The 20,121-nt window shown below is 38.3% G+C and overlaps 1 protein-coding gene across 2 annotated transcripts in view; it reads left to right on the plus strand.

Moving 5' to 3' along the window:
- Window positions 1-20,121, plus strand: part of LOC150084414 (regulating synaptic membrane exocytosis protein 2-like) — a 547,165-nt gene that overhangs the window by 511,832 nt on the left and 15,212 nt on the right. Inside the window, exon 19 of one of the 2 annotated variants that reach the window (XM_090376052.1) lies at window positions 8,210-8,421. In XM_090376052.1, coding sequence (XP_090232178.1) covers window positions 8,210-8,421 — 212 coding nt within the window. Of the gene's footprint in view, window positions 1-8,209; window positions 8,422-20,121 lie in introns of those variants that run through there. The other variant, XM_090376053.1, reaches the window with a different exon arrangement.

The following is a 20,121-nucleotide window of genomic DNA, read 5'->3' on the forward strand; positions in this document are numbered from 1 at the left end:
ATTATCCCGTTATACAAGGCAATGGTCAGGCCACACCTAGAGTACTGTGTACAGGTCTGGAGGCGTTATTTTAGGAAGGATGTACAGTTGCTAGAACGAATACAAAGAAATGCAACAAGATTGGTGAGGGGAATAAAGGGGTGCTCTTACCAAGAAAGGCTTAAGTACTGCAAATTGCAGCGCCTGGAGAGTAGGCACCTGCGAAGTGATCTGATTGAGGTGTATAAGGCTTTGAATGGGTCGAGCAAGCTGAATGCTGATAGTATTCTTCCTCTTGCTCAGATTAAGAAACTGAGGGGGCATAGATTCAAATTGAGGAAAGAGTTGTAGAATAGATGTGCGGAAATTTGCGTTTAGCCAGCGGGTAGTTGATTGGGGGGACAGACTTCCATCTTTTGTTGTGGAATCCGATAGCCTAAATAAATTTAAGGCTGGGCTGGACAGGCATTTGGAACGAATGGAAGGGTGAAATGGGAGGGGTTCTTCTTCTTATTATTATTTTTTTTTTGCCTGTTGCTGCATAAGCTTGCTTCCTTGCATCGTATGCCTCTACTAATGCTAACACGGTATTAGGGGTAGGTGATCATAATTCAGTGATCACACAGTGTATATTCTCACTATGATATTGTTTTATTTTATGTTTGTGAATGTTTTATAAAAATTTTTAATTATTAGAAATTTATTTTAGTCGTATCATTTTGCTGTAAGTACAGGTAGCTTTAATTCTATGAAAAGTGTAGAAATACAAAGGTTTTCGACTGCAATTGAGGTCCATAAAACAACCTTTAACTGATACCTGTTTGTCGGTTTTATTTTGCAACAAATAGTAACTGTTATATGGAGTTTCAATGACCTTTCCTTGATTTTTTATTTTGGAAAACTATCTTACATTCAAGGCAGCATGGTTACTTAAACAGTGAGTATGGGCGAAATGCCAAGAAAGTATACTAGATGTGAATTACAGTACTGTGGTGATTCCAGATGGATGATTTATCTACGAACATTTACTATGCTATCGTAGAGATCGTATGTTCATTAATATGCTATCGTAGAGATCGTATGTTCATTAATATGCTATCATAGAGAACTTAATTTGAATCGACCGTTTGAAGCATGCACACCCTTGTTTTTTTTTTTTTTTTCCCCTCTTTCGTTTTAATCTATAGGATATTGGCTTCATAAATCTTCGTGAAAATGATTATGACCACAGAGACCTCAGAACGTAATTATAGACTTTTTCCTTATAGTTAATTGAAGTCGTCACACGGGTAGGGCCAAGAAAATTATACGGTTAATTAGTCTTAGTCAATATTTCAGTTGAGCAGAATGTGCAGCATTAGAAAATATTGCAAACACCAGCATACGAGTATTTTTACTTTGTATATTCATGGGCTAAAACATTATGGTATTGTAGGCTGTAAAAAAGCCTGGCTGGCGTGAGCCCTGGACGTCGCCTAAGCTTCCCAGGGAAAGCCCCGAGTAAAAAAAAAAAAAAAAAAATTTTTGTTGGAAAGGGAGAGTGGGAGTGATAGTTCAAGTACTGGAGAAAAGGGGGTGAAGGTAAAGGAGGTAGATGATAGGACGACTTTCCACCTAGAAGTAGGAAGTTAAGGTATCCCTGTGCACTGTCAATACCAGAAAAAGGTTTGTGGCCAGATGAGATGTTTGGGCGGGAGGCGAGGAAGGGAAATAGGTAATGCTCAGGTGAGTGATTTATTGTTCTAATATATTAATATTTGCAAGATTCTAGTTTACTGATTTCATCAAGTTGGTATTATATTTATATCTTCAAGTTCAGTACTATTGCATGTAATAGATACAACAGTTTTCTGTGTATGAAAAATATATACAATGATAACCCAGTTTAATATAATATATTAAAATATACAATAGTAGAAGCTTTCGAGACTGGTCTCTCTCTGCTATCGTATATTTTATTATATTATATTAAACTGGGTTATGGGTTATCATTGTACATATTTTTCATAACCATGGACCCAGTACACCAGGCCCATTCGTTACAGTTTTCTGTGTAGTTTGCTGACCAGGTCTACTCTTATCTCACTTGTTGTGATTGTGTACTGCCACAGTTTGTGCATCTTGCTCTAATATGAATTATTTAGAAAAAACTCTCTCATGAGTTTAAATCACGATATACATGCCCTGATTGTAAAAATTCCACATCAAAACAACCATATGCGAGTAAGCAACAGCAAGAAAAGAAGAAGATGAAATAGAAAATGGCTATGCCAGCTGTCAAGGAATTTATGACAAAGAAACTTCACCGGTATCAATCTTACCACATTAAATAAAACTCCCATCGACTTCTGAATTACAACTGGAACTGAAAGCATTTTTAGATGACTTCAAGGAATTTCGTAATGATTACCTCAAGAAGGGACAATCGCAAGTAGAATTATCGGGTCTTCTACTTGATAAGTTGGATACTCAAGCTGTTATAATCAAGGAACTACAAAACAATTATTTAACTCTTAGTGATAATTTTAAAAAAAGTGTCAGAAGAATTAACATCCTGCAAGTTGCAGAATATTAGTTTAATAACTCAATTAAGAAGTTTAGGAAAACTAAATTATGACGTAATGTGTGATTATAAAAACATTTTAACCAAACTTAATATCATCAACAATGAACATAACGATCAGATACATCATAGAAATCATATATATTTTAATCCTGTTGACAACGAAATTTTAAATGTGCATGCTGAGATGTCTACAAAAAATGTCTGCTGAAAATGTCTACAAAATCTAATATAACTGTTTTACCGTAACAAAATTGCAAAACAAACACAAATTAAAATCAGTACAACAGAAAAGTAAGTTTTTCGTTTCTAGGTTATATCCGTTCATTACAATTGATCAAATATCTAACTATTTTATTGAGGCATTTAAAATTTCAATTCATGTCATAATATTTACGATCAAATATCCTAATTATAGTTCATTTTGCTTACATTGTCTCCCTGATCATTAAAATTTGATCAGTAATCCTAACCACTGGCCCTCAGAAACTTTAATCAATAAATTCAAAGAATCAGTTAGAACTAGCACATCCCTTCCCCACCCTAACTCTCCACAGCAATTAGAGTATACAGTATATCTAATTCCTTCCTCTCACGCAAACCTGTTGATTGTTATCTACATAATTGTCAGAGTAGTGTGAGTGAAATACCTGTGCTATTAAATGCTCAATTAACAAAAGATTATGACATTGTCTTCCTCACCTTGGCTTAATTCCTCTAACCTCGATAACGAGCTTATTACTTCTGACTATTGTGTACTTCGAAGAGATCGAACTATTATGATCATTACGAAGTAAACCCGTTCGTATCTTATGTAAACTACGATAAGCAATTATAGGAGATTTATTTTTGTCAGTGATACCTTACCACTTTGATGCATGTATACCAACTTGATACAAATTAATTGCAGAAAAATATTAAAATAACTATAAAGTGTTAATAAAAAATTTTCAACTTTAGGAATGTTTAATCTTAAAAAAAACTTTTAATTTTTGTTAATGTATACGTAATGCATTGAGAACTGTTAAAATAATGCACAAGTAATTGGGTTTACTGCCTGCAATGTGCTTTTGATAAATAAATAAATAATGAAGGGGAATAAAGCCTAATGCCCTATGAGGGAGAGGGATCGCGCTATGAACGGAAAGCACTCCTCTGTTTAAAATCTCGCAATGGCCAGACCGGCTGCAGCCGGTGTCGGCAGGTCCCACGCCATGCCTCAAGGGAGGGGAGGCCCGACATAAGCATGGTGGGTGGATTCCCAATAGGTTGCCCCTCTGCGATCTAATTGGGGGGCTGTAGAACTACATAAACTCTACATGTACTCGGCCGAATTGCGCACATGTACACAATTTTGACGTATTTAGGGGCAGACTGCAAAATAGCACATAATGCAACACACCTCGCACTTACACATTTGCCTTCCTACATTCATAATCACACAGAGAAAGGACGCAAGTGCCACCTAAATATGAACAACTACCACATTTATACAACTTAAATTGCAGAATGGAACTATTTTATTATTATTATTTTTTTAATATACAAATTCAGGATACAATTTAGCACCTATTAGACAGTCACTTGCACTCATCATTTTAACACCGATTTCACTAAGTACAGTATCCCGAATAGGACGTAATGACAATTTTTTTTTCTTTTTTTTTTTTTTTTGCAGATTAAGTGGACACATTTCTCACCAAGTACATCAGACCGTCACATATTGGGACCACCTTATTAACTCACACTATTACATACATTCAGACATATACACCTGTTCACATACCCAGACATACCCATTAGTCACATATCTTTTACCCATCATTTCACACACGCACTCTCAATCACGTTCAACAACCCAGGCGTGTCGGAAAGCTACAACCAGAGTTAACTGACATACAGACATGGTGTCTTTACACGATCATACTAGCAAACATCTGCCCGCAGCCAAGTCCACTAAAGCAAGACATACACGCATGTAAGCAGAACACATGTAATGACATTGACACGTTTAAACCCACTTATAATCATAAACCCTATAAATTTATTCAATAACATGTACTCATTCATAAGAAACATACGTATACATGAAACATAAATATAACACACATACACTGAGTGGATAGAAATCATGGGATACCTCCCTAGTAACGGATAGGCCCACCTTTCACCGGATAAGGGCAGTTACATAGGGAGGCATTGAGTCTACTAGTTCACGAAAGCGTTCCACAAGTATTTCCATCCATGCTTGCTGCACCGCTGTCCATAATTCCGTCCATTCCTGGGTGGCGGATCCAAAGCTCGAACGGACCTTTACACAGCATCCGAAAGATGCTCCACAGGGTTCATGTCCGGTGAACGAGGAAGCCATTCCATGGTGGTCAAATCTGCAGAATGCTCTTAGAACAATGTTCTCGTCACCACGGCTCTGTGGGGAGGCGCACTGTTCTGATGGAAGAGTCCATTGCCTGTGGGTGCACAATGACCATGAAGAGATGTAGATGGTCTGCAAGGATGGACACGTACCTTGGACCATTCAGAGATGCATCTAGACGTACCAGAGGTCCCAACGTGTGCCAGTTGAACACGCCCCAGACAATTTCCGACCGTCCACCTGCCTGAACAGTTCCTTGTTGACATGACGGTGCATAGCTTCGTGCGGTTTTCGCCAAATATGCACCCTCCCGTCTGATCGAAATAACTGGAAACGGGACTCATCGGACCAGGAGACCCGTCTACAATAATTCAAGGTCCTGTACCGATGTTCTTTCGTTCAGTTGAGGCGTAGAGTCCTGTGTTCTGGAGTTAGCAATGGGACTCTGGTGGGTCGGCGGCTCCCATAACCTATTGTGGCTAATGATCGCCTGATGGTCTTGGTAGAGACGTTTCTGGCACCTCCCTCATTGAAGCTGGCGGTGATTTGTGCCACCGTCGCTCTCCGGTTGGCTGAAACAATGCGAGACAGATCGACGACCAGTTCATCCACCACCTTTCTCCGCCCAAAGCACTGTCCACGATGAGATGTTATTCCGGAAATGGCGTATTCCCGATACACTCTTGATACTGTCGAACGGGGATAGTACAATTTTTGTACCACCTCCGCGATACAGTGACCCATGCGTCGGGCAGCCATTATCATCCCTCTTTCAAAGTCGGTTAACTCACGACGTTTATCCATACTGACATCGAATTACTGTCTATGTGAATGCAGTGGACGAACCGGTGGGTTCGTCCACTAGCGATAGGGGTGACAGCGTCGCGTTGCCCAGCAGCCAGGTATCCCATGAATTCTGCCCTTTCAGTGCAAACATACATAATACTAATAACAAAAAATATCTCGCATTCTGACTGGGTGAGAAACACATTCCCACAAGCCAGTCTCATTTGGAGTTATCTACTTTGGTAGGTGTCACGTTCTTGTCTACATAGTTGGGGGGGGGGGTGGAGGTGTCAATGTCCGTGTTAGCATAGCATGGTTGCTTCTCCTGATGTGAAAATCTTTTTGAGCAAACTTAGAGAAGGCCATGTAATGCACTTCATCGGAGATAAGTAAGTGCTCTTCTCCGCAGTTTATTGGTCCAATCTTGGAGATGTCTACCTCTGTGGGAATGTAATTGGGGAGATTATAAAGGACATGGGCCCAATCTTCATCAGTTCCACAGGCACATTTGGGATCCTGATGAGACCCAGTTGGCACACTTTGCATTCAGGGAGCTATGCCCTGTTAGCAAAAAATAGCGGTCAGAACGTGTTCAATCGGGATTAAGGGGCCTGGTAATGTCCATAAAAAATACTCCAAACCAAGATACCACTGCCTCCGACCTTTTTTCGTTCGACCGCGCAGTCTGATTACAGCTGTTCACCTACTTGCCGTTGAATATGCACCCGTCTATCGGCATGGTAGAGCTGGAACCTTGATTTATCAGACCACGCAACCCTTTTCCAGTCATCCAATGTCCAGAAACGGTGCTTCCGTGCCCACTGCACAACGAGATGGCGATAATGGTCGGTCAATATGGACACGTGAACACATTGCTATTTTTATAGGCCTATTCGCAACGGCGTCAGCTGGATGGTGTGCTTAGAAACGTTTCTCTGTCCGTCCTGGTTTTAGTCTGCCGTTAACTGAAGGATTCTGAGCCGTTTGTTGTACCGAACACCACTGCGCGGATAGAACAATGGTTTCGTCACCGTCCTCTCCACACCGGATGGAAAAGGCTGGTGTTCGAATCCCGTCGATGACGCGAGGAACTTTAATGGGCTTTTTTCACTCAGTGGCTGAGTTAGTCGGTCTCAGGCGTAGATAGCAAGGTTTCTTCCCCAGAAACTGGGGTTTTTCGTCCAGCAAACAGACAAATCGACCATAGAACACACGCAATTAATAGACAGACACAACACGGCAGATGAATTTAATTATTTGGGTGGCCTAAATATAATAGTTTGGTTTTTTTTTTTTTTTTTTTTTTGTCAAGAACAGCATGTTCCAACTGCCTTTCAACTCGACTGTCAACCAGCGGTGATCTCTCCGCTCAATAAGCCCTCGTGGGTTGGTAGAATTGCCGTCCTCCCCACACCAGGTGGAAAAGACCTAAGTTCGAGTCCCGTCGATGACGTGAGGATTTTGTAAGGGCGTTTTTCACAGTGTGGCTGAGTGAGTCGGTCTCAGGTGAGGATAGTATAGTTTTTGTTCCCGGAAACTCGGATTTTTCGTCCAGAAAACAGAAAATCCACCACAGAACACACAATTTACAGACAGTATACACGGGGCAATATGGCCTTAGTCACTGATGCTCCTAAAACTCTACTACTACTACCACTCCGCTCGCACGTTGGGTGGTTGTGTGACCCTCTTGAGACCATTCTGCAACACCTTCACTACTGCGGCTCTCGAACAACCAACAGTGCCCGCGATTAATGAGATGCCGGCACCCGCCTTCGTATCGCTGCAAATTATTCCCCGTTCAAACTCATAACTTTTTTTTTTTTTTACGTTTTTTTTTTTTTTTTTTATTGTCTCTGTCAGGAAGCTCAGGCGACCCTGGCGGATACCAGCCAGAGTATAATGGGCAGTCTAGTTCACCTCCCAGTGGTGGTGGCTGGCAACGTAGGATCCCACTAGCTGCCCTGCGGCCAAGCAGCCAGAGACATAACAACAGAACGAAACACAATACTACATAACCCAGACACGCCACATTTTCCTGGCTTTTGCACTTGTTCTGCATTCCATCAGAGAGTACATACGGCACAGATGTGGGAAACCACCTGTGGTGCCTGACCCTTAATACTGTGCCACTTCGTCGGGTTCTTCCCTTCCTCGATTTCACGAGCTTTGTACTGGCGAACTGACAGGTAGTGCCGTCACTATATAAGCTGCGGCGTTCGGTGACATCAATCCTAGGTACTGGGATGCATCCACCAAGGGACGCATCCTACCGTACGAAGGGTGTCACGGGTGATCATTATGTTTTGGCTCATGAGTGTATACTCATATATTATAATATTTTGGTAAGAAATAATAAGAACATGAGCAATAAATAGAGTAAGTAGAGCTTAGCTTATCATTTTCTATACTATACTGTATATTTTTTTAAATTTAAAATATTTAAAATACGGATTTTTTTGCTTAATTACGTTAATCCTCCAAGAATATTTGCTTTATTGCTATAGATGGGTGCCTTCATTGAGGATAGCTCCAGAGGGAGAGTTCTCAGATTTTGTTGAGGGGTTAGGGCCTGGTCAAGTAGTAGGTCGTCAGGCACTGGCCTCTCCCAGTTTAGGGGATGTCCAGTTAAGTCTCTGTGATCGAAAAGGAAACCTTGAAATTGAAGTCATCCGAGCCAGGGGACTACAGCCAAAGCCAGGAGCCAAGACATTACCAGGTATGAAATTCGACTTCACCCCAGGATTTTATGGTGGGTGGGATGGAGGCCGTAAGACGAAAAATTTAGTTTCATAAACGAATGCATGATAACTGTTTCACGTATTATTTTAAGCACAGATGTATTTAAAGTTGTATTAAGCTTTTTACCTAAATCAGTGTTTATGTATTCTAAAGGTGTGTGTGGGTTATATAAGTCAAGAATGGAACCAGCAGAATGAAATTTCGATACTAAGCCAATGTGTTTGCAGTTAAAATTAAAATGGTGAAAAATAACTTGGAAGCAATAACACTAGAGCTTGTAAGCGGTTGAATCCCATTTGAACCATAATATAGCAAACTTTTCTATATTTTTTTCTTCTGTATGAGTTAAACTGAATAAAAATTAAATTGTCAAATATACGTAGTGACAAAAATTATTTGATCTGCAGACTTTATAGATACCTGCATAATATTGATAGCTCTCTCTCTCTCTCTCTCTCTCTCTCTCTCTCTCTCTTAAATACCTTGTAAGCTCTTTTGAACTATTTTCATTATCCAAATATCAGCTTATTACTTGGTCTTTGAATGCTTGCGATCTCTCACATATATAAGCTAAAATTGCAATTTTAGCTAATTGGTCTTAAGTTCTCTGTAGAGTCTATAAATTTAACTAATTCACATAACTGGGATTTTTTTAGCTACTTTACATACATGTTTTCTTATTACACATTAATAATCTAAGCAAGTAAAATATTTCATCTAGGAACCATTTATTCAAAGTTTGGGTTATCTTACTAAATTTTTTTCACAATCTAAATTTATGTTTCAACTATTATATCTGAACTTGTATTATGAATTTTATATTAATATTTACTTGGATCTTGATTTTATATTAATCTTCACTAGAGTATTGCTTAATATTAAATTCTTTACACTGGATATTAATCTTTACTTGATAATTGCCTTTTTGATAATTGATAATTGATTTTGCCTTTGTACTGGCATTAGCATTATAAGAGGCATATGATGCAAGAAAGCAAACTTATACAGCATCAGCCAAAAAAAAAGCAAACAAAAAAAACCCCTTCCCATTCAAAAGGTTTATTCAGTTCTTCCCTGAGTCTAAGGATGCTTTCATAATTATAGCTTAGGGTTTTCTTACTTCCTTTGCTGCCACTTTTAATATAATTGGATAGGTCCCATTCACCCCAGGTGCCTACCTTATGTTTAATTTCAACAATTTCTCCTCCACTTCGCTCTCAGTTATTACAAAATCATTTAACTCTCTGTTAGAGTTTGATAAGCTTATAGCATCAACTTCTCTACAGAATTCCTCATGTGTGATTGTAAATGCAAAATACTCATTCAGTTGGTCAACTACTTCAGCAGAATAAATAAATAAATAAATATTCTTTATTGCAGAGAAAATAAATACACCCTGCAATATACCCTTCAACAGCCAGCTTGGCCAGAAGTTTCACATATAAACTGATAATTTTATCACACTAGCACTCAACATCTTCATGAGATGGTTGCAGATATACTAGCCTTAAACATTCAATGGGTCAAAAAAAGCTGATGATAAAAACTGAATCTAGAACTTTTTCCTCCCCCTAAATGAACAGCTACAACCGACCCATGTGCCGCAGATCCCATTAATTACTTCAAAGGTTGGATATGACATATGAGAAAGGGATAGAAATGGATAATGATCTTAAAACATGATTTAAAATAATAAAACATTCACGTAAGCCATTAAGGCTAGCATAATTTGACTGTATAAAATAACTCACTGCAATGAAAATTATTCCATACAGTAAGAAAGAAAAAAATATCACAGTGGATGTCCATTGTTTGTCCTTAAAATTTAAAGAGTGCCCATAACTTTTCAAATTCAGCAATAAATGGTTCTACTAATTGTTTTTCAGTGGTAATGATTATATTTTCAAAATTTCCCATCATGGCTTGTTCAATCCAGTTCAAAGAACCAGTAAGAAGGATTTGCTGATCCACAATAACAAACTTATGATGCATCCAATAAGCTGTACTATTACTCCTAACTGGAATTCCTTTTGCTCTTATCATTCCTATTTGCCTTCCGCTAACATCAGTCTCTTCTGCAGCTTTATCAGTTATCAATCTAACAGCCACCCCTTTTTTATGGCAATTTATTATTAGTTCACGAAGGTAGTTTGAAGTTATGAGATACACACAAATATCTATTGTATGACGACTGGAAGTTAATACTTCTTCCATAATAACTACGGAAGTTTTCTCATGGGAAAACCTGCAATTTGGTCTCACACATTTTTCCCCTTTGGCAACTGTATTGCAAGCTATGCTGGAGTCTGGAAACAGAAGAACTCTGTGAAATGAATTACAGGATCCATTATTTCTCTTTCTATTACTCAAAAGTAGCTTTATATCCGCAGAGGTCAAATCGCAACGTGTTGCCGATGCTACGTATGAGAAATATCTTCGAAACAAACAACATACCGGCTTGAGAAAACAAGACACCAAGCCCGAATCCCAGGCTCAAGGATGTAACTACACACGAATTAAGCATAACTTTCACCTCTCCGCAAGCCACACTTCATGCTAAAGATGTCTGAAACAAAAGCGTTAAATGAATGGGTTACAAACATAAGGAAAGTCCCGGTCACTACTTTTGCAAAGAGCTGATCACATATGACGTACTTCCGGTTAAAGACATGGAATCATCACAGTAACCATCGATATCATATGGACCAATCTGATTGATCCCCTTCCTTCTAGAATTTACAAAAGTAAAGTCTTTGCTGGTTTTTTTTTTTTTTTTTTTTTGCATCCTTTCCTGTCACGAGATTTCTCGTAATCAGCCTTCGCTTGCCTAACCTCCTTTGTGACATGATTACAGACTACCTTATATCAAACACATGCCTCTCTGAAGCCCGTTAATTTACATTGGTGTTCAAAGAAAGTGCAATCACCCCTTAAAATTGTAATTGTCGTCCGAATAACGTAAGTATATGGCAATATTTCTTACTGATTGCATCATTTATTCATTCAACTGCCGTTTTCTGGAACAACCTTCCTTCATACGTATTTCCTGAAAATTGCAATCTACAGAAGTTCAAGTCCAATGTCAACAAATATCTTCTTTCGTCTTCTCAACCTCCAACCCAAGCACGGTATTAAGTACTATAGGTTCTAATACCTCTCGTGTTTGGGGTTCACATAAAAAAAATAAATAAAAAAAATAAAATTGACATGCTTAGGTGTTGAGGTAATATTGCACCAGCTGTTACTTTTAGCAATATAAGCACGCTCAGCGAGAGTTGCAATCATTCCTTGCTTGTGTCAGTTGACGTTACGAAGAAAGAGTGCTATTGTTGCTTTATGTGAGGAAGGATGTTCTTCCCGTCATATTGTTTATAGTGTCTTGTAATCAGTCGACAGTGAGCAGAATTTCTTCCCAAACTCAAGAATACTGGTTCTGCTGATAGGAAAAAAGGAACCGAATGCAAACGAGTCTCTACACCAAAACAGGATCACGTTTTGAAGCTCTTATGCCTTAAAAACCGTAAAGCTCCTTCGTCTGGGCTGAAAAGAGAATGGGAAGAACATACAGGAGTAGTAGCAAGTGCGGTAACAGTCAGAAGACACCTCTTCAAAAATGGACTTGTAGCCCGTCATCCTAAGAAGAAGCCCCTCCTCATACAAAAAATGAAAAAGGCCCGATTAATTTGGTGTAAGGACCATGTCAAATGGACCAGCGAACGATGGAAGTCAGTTATTTCTCTAATGAGAAGAAATTCAACCTACATTGCTCTGATGGGAGACAAACGATTCGACGTAGACGTAATGAAGAATACCATCCAGACTGTATGGTGTCTACAGTGAAATTCCCTACCAGCCAAATGATATGGGGGTGTATTTCGTATCGCGGAGTAGGTCACCTGCAGTTTATAAAAGGTTCCGTAAATGCCAATGGATACCTGGCTATATTGGAAGGCAAATTGCTGCCAACCATTAGGGACCATTTCAACCTGCCAAGTAATTGCACCTTTCAGGACGACTCTGCTCCTTGTCATCGGGCGAAAAGTGTAAGTAGGCACTTCTGTAATTACTTTAGCTTCATTTCTGCATTAGAGGTTCGGCAGTAATGTGTTTACATTTGTTGCAGGTAAAAAAGTGGTTGGAAGAACGGTCTATTACAACTGTTAGCTGGCCAGGAAACAGGCCGAACCTGAATCCTATAGAGAACTGTTCGCATCGTGTGGAATCTGCAGTTGCCAGACAGAAACCAAAGACCCTTCGGGAAGCCATAATTCGTGTTTGAAACCACGAACTTATCAGTTGATTATCTTCAGAAATTGATCATGGCAATGCCTCGACGGTGTGCTGCTGTCATCGGGGCCAGAGGCGATTCAACTAAATATTAATTTGCACCTGGTGAACTTTTCATTTTATTTTCCATTTAAAATGATAAACTGAAGCAAATTGAGAGTTTCTGATAACATTTCATACTTAATTGTCGTGTTTACCAAAACTGTTGTATAAAGGTTGCAAATGCTCATTTTGGAATATTTTAAGAGCAACGTCAAATATTACTTAGCTGTGCCTTAACTATTAATAAATATCTTTTGTTTATATTTCTAATTATGATGCTAGTCATTAATGTAACACACCATCGCGAAAAATGGATAGAAATATGAAATTCCTAGGTGATGCACTTTCTTTGAACACCAGTGTATATACCAAAAACGATAAAAATATATACAGGATAAAATCTGTTAAAAATCGCAAAACACAAGTAAAATAAAAAAACGGGGTGGTAGCTTTCAAGGTCCACCAAATAGTTCATGGTACAATGTGATGTAATAGGATAATGAGGAAACTATGACGCCCCACGAAAAAAACTATAATAATAATAAAGAAAGAAAAAATAAGTCGTCTAATCGGGATCCGATGGCGATAAATGATGCGCGTTGGCAACAGTATTCTGAGAGCGCCAGTGCTCGTCAAAAGTGTAGAATGGCGGAATCCATAATAGGATGGATGCGCGTAATTTTATTACGGTTGAAAATACGGCCTGCCATAGCAATATGAAAGCCCTCGAACCACAAACTAAAACAGAAGTTGTCCGATCGATCAATAATGTTAACATTGAACCGGGTAAAATTTATCATTCGGTTTACTTCAATAATCCTCAGCACGGCGGATCGAGAAAAATTGGCTCAATAGCCTCCTCATGCTCAAGGATGCCATCTTCCTAAATCCAAACACTAGATATGCACTGGATACTCGTCTTTAACGCCAGTCGCTGAACAGGAAGAAGACATTTATTCATTGATATTCAAAATGCTATCCAATAAACAGTTACTATTAATACGACGGTGTGCTGCTGCTGCTGTCATCAGGGCCAGAGGCAGTTCAACTAAATATTAGTTTGCACCTGGTGAACTTTTCATTTTGTTTTCCATTTAAAATGATAAATTAAGCAAATTGAGGGCTTCTGATAATTTCAGCCATAATTGTCGTGTTTACCAAAATTGTTGTAAAGGTTGCAAATGCTCATTTTGGAATATTTTGAGAGCATCTGTCAAAATATTACTTAGCTTTGCCTTAATTATTAATAAATATCTTGCCTGTCATTAATGTAACATACCATTGCGAAAAAGGGTTACAAATGTGAAGTTCCTAGGTGATGGACTTTCTTTGAACACCAGTGTATATGCATCCCATGCATTTTTCTACTCTGCCACGAGTCTCAATAGTTCATGTTACTTCCATTTAAGCCTAAACCTTGGAACAGTATTTCTTAGCTGGTATGAAAAGCATATTAGCTTCCACGATTAATTCCTTGAAGACTTCACATATAGAATTTGCTCTTGATAACATTATTAGTTTATCCCACTGTATAATTTAAAAACTGTTTAAGACCAATGTAGTCACATTTACGAAAGCAAAAACCCTTCCCTTTACTCCTAACGGTAGTTAAATATTTGAGTAAATCCCACATCAGTACACTGTGATAACTGTCACCTAATAGTTCCTATATCTCCAGATTCTTAATGTATGACTAATCACTGCTGATAATCAGATCAAGAGTATTACTCCCGCTGGTTGCCTCTCGAACATGCTGCTGTGGAAAACAATAATCCAATAAATATACGAAAGTCTTGCTAATATCCGAGTGACCAACCAACAAGTTCCAGTCAATATCTAGGAAATTAAAATCCCCCATTATAAGACATTCTGATTTACTGTCCCACTCTATTTTTCTGGACAGTTGTTCATCGTACTCATCAGAGTCATTAGGCCTATAACATACTCCTACTCTCATTTTTGCTTTCCCAGTGATTATGTCACATCAAACTGATTCAACATTGCACTGTCCACCCATGTCAACTGAATGCACTGCTTTAGATTTTGTTTCTTAACTAACAGTAAAACCCCTCCAATCTTCCTATCCTATCTATCCTTTCTATATACATTGTACTCCCCAAATTCCAACTTTGAATTCCTTATATCTGTGACACCACGTCTCTGATATTCCAACAATATCGCCTTTCATGTCTTGACTTCAAATTCATTAAATGTATTTACTATACTCTTAGCATTGGTGTACATGCAGCTGTTCTTATTCTTAGTTACCCTAACACAGCCAGTGTAATTACTTGTTCCATGGTGACTCCCAAGAGTCCTTGAAATTCTCAGAAACTTGCTTTCCTGGCTGCTGCTTATTCCAATAGAAGCACTGCAAGAATCACTTTCATCTCTGCCTGTGGCTACTCTTAATCTATTTACTCTATGAATACCCAAAGCTAACAGTTTTCCCACCCACCTAACACTGCTTCGAGAGCATCAGCAAATATTCTTGCACCCTTTCTATTTAAGTGGATCCTATCCCTGTAAAAATAGTCTCTGTTGTTAACAAGCACAGTCAACGCTGAGAAAAATTCTACCCCATGAGCCTTGCACAATCTGTCCAGGGCACAACTGATTGACAAGGCTCTCATCATCTCCCTCCTATTGTGTCTGGGCACAATTTCAGACTCTTTCAAATTTTCGACTTTTTTTGACATTGACCTGTACTTGTTAAGTAAGTCAGCAGATCTGCTACTCTTAATGCCATTAATGCCAATGTGTACAACAATATCACCTTTTGTGCCCTTAAAAGATGATATCTCCCTACAACGTTATCAACTTTTGCCCCTGGTAGAAATACCCTGGTCCTATTCCACCTATCCTTTTTGTATAATATCCAGGGTGTCTCAAAAATATTGGTACAAACGTTTAGGGGAGATAGGTAACATCTAAAGGAATGTGAATCGCATAGGAACCCATAACCGGAAACGTCACGGGAAAGTAGTAGCAGAGGCATAAGAAGCAGAAATGACACAAGACAGTAATTAGTGGCAAACATTTATTTGTCATAATATTAACAATGGAGTACGAGATGGATGCATTTCATGATGTTACAACAGATGCTCCAAGGTTGCACCATGAGACGCGATGCATGCGTGACACCGACGCAGCATGGATTGGCGGACACGATCGAACACACCTCGAGTTTCTTTGACAGTAGCAGCAGCGCAGACGAGTCTCGCCACGAGATCCATTTCCGTCTCCACAGGCGATTCATACACGATAGATTTGAGGGCCCCACAGAAAGAAATCAAGGCTCAATAAATCGAGCCTTGATTTCTTTCTGTTCATCAGTTAGCGACCCTCTCGCTAACTGATGAACAGCGCCGTGTACCGACTTACGGTGACGTTTCCGGTTATGGGTTTCTATGCGATTCACATTCGTTTAGATGTTACCTACCTCCCCTAAACGTTTGTACCAATATTTTTGAGACACCTTGTATTTCACATTCCCCTGACAATTGAGTCACCAACAATAACTAGCTTCTGTGGCACCAGTGCATTTTGCCTTGAAGATTGCCGTTATCTTGCCTGATACACAAGAGTGAGCTCTGGTGTTGGGTTGGGCAGCTGAGAGCTTGATGCCCCTCCTACCATTTTAATTCCTTTGAGGGCATCTACCCTACTCTTCAAACTCTCATAGACGCTCATCAGATCGCTGAGTTGGCGCCTAATATCTTCACACTCTGCACTTATCACACACAAAGATATCCATCCTCCTTGGCTGGATAATTTCCTGTTCCAGAAAGTTCCGCAAACCTTTCAAAAGTTGCATATTTTTTTAGACTGTGATTCTTTGAAGAATCGCTCTCTTCGGTTCTCCCTCGAGTCACAGCACTCCCGCTACTTTGAACTCGTTGCTTTGCTGCTCTAGTCTGGGGCATGATTTCTGTTTAAATACAATTTAATTGATTAACAATGAAAATTAAAATTTACCATAATTGCTTGATTGACAATACTACACTAAGCTAACAGATTCCTAAATGCAGTGATACATATTACACTATCTATTTTTACGTTATACCGTACGCTATTAAGTTCGAAATATACGTTACCATAACGATCACAATGTTAAAATAATTAACGTTATTAATTATTTAATGTTATATTAATTAAACAATATTATCTAATAATAAGAAAATTATCCTACTAGCTCCAACCTACGTGATTCCATCTTTAGAGCTACGTATTTACCACAATTAAAAATTAAAATTCCCCTACCACTCATTCTACAATACTATAACAATGGCGGCAAGTTCCGAGCGATACAAAGATTCAACGTATATTAAGTAGTAACCTACAAAATCTTTAGCTATATTCAAAATAAACTAAGGAGCGTGACGTAGATACAGGAATTAATAATAGTTCACTATAGCAAACGATGAGATCATTCGGTTGCATTAAATGCTTAACATTGTATATTAATCTTTACTTGGATTTGGCCTTTGTATTCTTTTACTTGGAACTTTCTTTTTTTTTTTATATCTGGCATCTATATAAAATTTATTCCTTCCTGCATGTCTCATACAGTTATGTTCTTAGTCTACTATTTATACTATTCTATTTATTGATGCAAGATTTCACAACAATGCCCTTGTATCCAACTCCGGGATGATTCATTTACAGAAAAACAATTATACAGTTATAGTTTTCCTGTCTGTCCTCTATGCAAAACTCATCACTTCTAACCAGACATAAAATCATGTTTATTCACTTATAATAAATACACTACTGGTACTAAATCAACTAATTACTGAAATTGCTGAATCAACTTCTGCTGAGTCAGTAATTCACAGCAGTGCCCTAGTAACTAATTCTGGGATTACAACTCTTCATTTATAATAAAACAATTAGGTAGTTAAAATTTTGCTAATTCATCTACTACCTACAGTGTATTTCTGTTATATAGTTGTCGTGTATATGTTTTACTCCCACATGCGCTCTTGCATATTTAGTGTGAAAACACCTTGAATTGACATTGCTTTCTATTTCATATTAGGTATACAGCTGTTTATATTCAAACTACAGTATACACTATCCAGTCAAAACATTTTGATCACCTCCGCTGGCGTAGTGCCACCGCCACATGGAGTGGCAAGAACTTTATAAGGCCTCTGAACGTTGCGTCCTGTATTGTTCACCACGGACTATCTTTGAATCGTTCAGTCGAACCACGTAATCCCAGAGATTTTCCGCGGAACAAATCACTAGGGTTATCCGGGAATTTTTGTTTGGCATTCTTTCTGTCCTTCCCACTCTTCTCTTACTTTGTTTAATTATTATCTTTCACTCTCCCCCATCCTCAAATTAATTTCTCTCCTCAAACTAAACACAATTTAACTATCTTTCTTCCTACTTACAAACTCCTGTACTAATTCCAGAGTCTCCCACGGAATGATGGGCTTTTTGACCCCATCATGCCGGAGTATTGTAACTTTTCAGCAGTGTACTGCTATTTATCTGTCATATTTAGTATTACTGCCTATACCCTATTCTTCGCTTTCTTTACTATTAACTGGTGGTCAATTTTTTCCTCTCCTCTCCATACATTACATATATAGTCGTCCTTCACACTTATTTAGTTGTCCTGTACATCCAACCAATGATGTAGACATTGTAGAGGATGTATACCTCTTATATTTTTTTTTGGCCATATACTTTATTACATCAAATATAATTCATAAACAGTGATTGACTTTGCAGCATATATTTTAATATTATATCCATTAATATATTAACATGCCGTCCATAGAGTAGTACCACCGTTTTTGACGACGTATACTCTAAATGCATGTGTTCTGCTTTCTTACGTATCTATTTTCATCAACTTGCATTGACAGTGATTTACGAAATTTTATGGCCACAGTGAATCATCATCATGTTGTGATACCCGGATGAAGTTTGCTATGATGTTCCATTCTACTTTATTTTCTTCCCAGCATTAATGTTCAAATCATTAATATTTGTCCCAGGTCTTACATAAAATGACTGCTTATTATCTACTACATATTCGCACAAACTTACAAAAGATTTACAAAAATGTTGTCTATTTATCAGTACTGGTAATTATATAGTAGTGTACATTATATATTATGTACATATAATCATAGTCATATTAAATATGTGTATTGTATCATTACAATAATCAAATAATTAGAATTTTTCATAATTTTTCGGCTTTTGGTATCTTCCTTTCTTACACTTCAGCTTCCCTTTCCCTTGTTTGTTTTTTGGCACCTTGCACAATGAACACTTCAGCTTATTATTGTGGCATTTAAATTTCTTTTACACACACACACACAAACACACACACAGGGTATATGGTTTTAGGATCTAAAAACAATAAAATAAAAAAAAGTTCATGTAAACATAGGTCTGATTTCTCCTTATTTCCGAGTTACAGCCATTTTTGTGTTCCAGCAACTATCTGCTTACGTTTACCAGAAATGCTCAAAATAATCGCCATTCGCCTGAATACAAGCCTGCCAACGCCTCATCATAGACCTCCTCACCCAGTCAAAAGTTCAAGGCATCTGTCGTATTTGCCGTTCTGGTGCCAATGGATCTACCACTATCTGAAACTCGTTTTCTAAATGAACCAGTTTCTACAACGAAATGTCTTCTTATTTGGCACAAGACAATTAGGGAAGTTTTATGCGTACAGACGTATTGCCTTAGCTGCATTGCATCTAGCAAGTTCATACATGAGATGCATGTCTGCCCTCTCTCGATTTGAATAAACCTCCACTATCACAGCAAATGCACAGTATCAAATGTTAATAACAAGCTCCAAATGTAGTGCTCTCGTCAGGAGAACTAACTGAAATCACTCAGACAGATCCGAACCAAGGTATTTTCGCACTCCGGGCAAAAAGATTTTTTGGCGCCCCCTTTACTAAGCATATATATATATATATATATATATTTTTTTTTTTTTTTTTTTTTCATGATTTGTAAAATTTGGCGCCCCTTACAGAATGGCGCCCCGTTCAAGGGCCCTGATAGCCAGTGCCTTAATCCGACACTGCACTCAGAGAACACCACGGGATCCGTTTACATTACTATCAGCAAGGATCTCTATGAGATAACCAGCATTACTTTTAAACAGTGGAATGGAGCCAGCTATACTAACTCAATTTGTGGAAAGAATTTCTGGAACATAAAAATGGCTGTAACTCAGAAACAAGGCGAAATCAGACCTATGTTTACATGAACTTTTATTTTCATTGCTTTTAGGTGCTAAATTCATCCTCGAAGTGGGTCCCATTTAATGATACACCCTGTATATTATATATATAAATGTACA

This window comes from Mastigoproctus giganteus, chromosome 6 (genome assembly GCF_048544385.1).
Source record: "Mastigoproctus giganteus isolate SK-2022 chromosome 6, ASM4854438v1, whole genome shotgun sequence".
Classification (NCBI taxonomy): Eukaryota; Metazoa; Arthropoda; class Arachnida; order Uropygi; family Thelyphonidae; genus Mastigoproctus; species Mastigoproctus giganteus.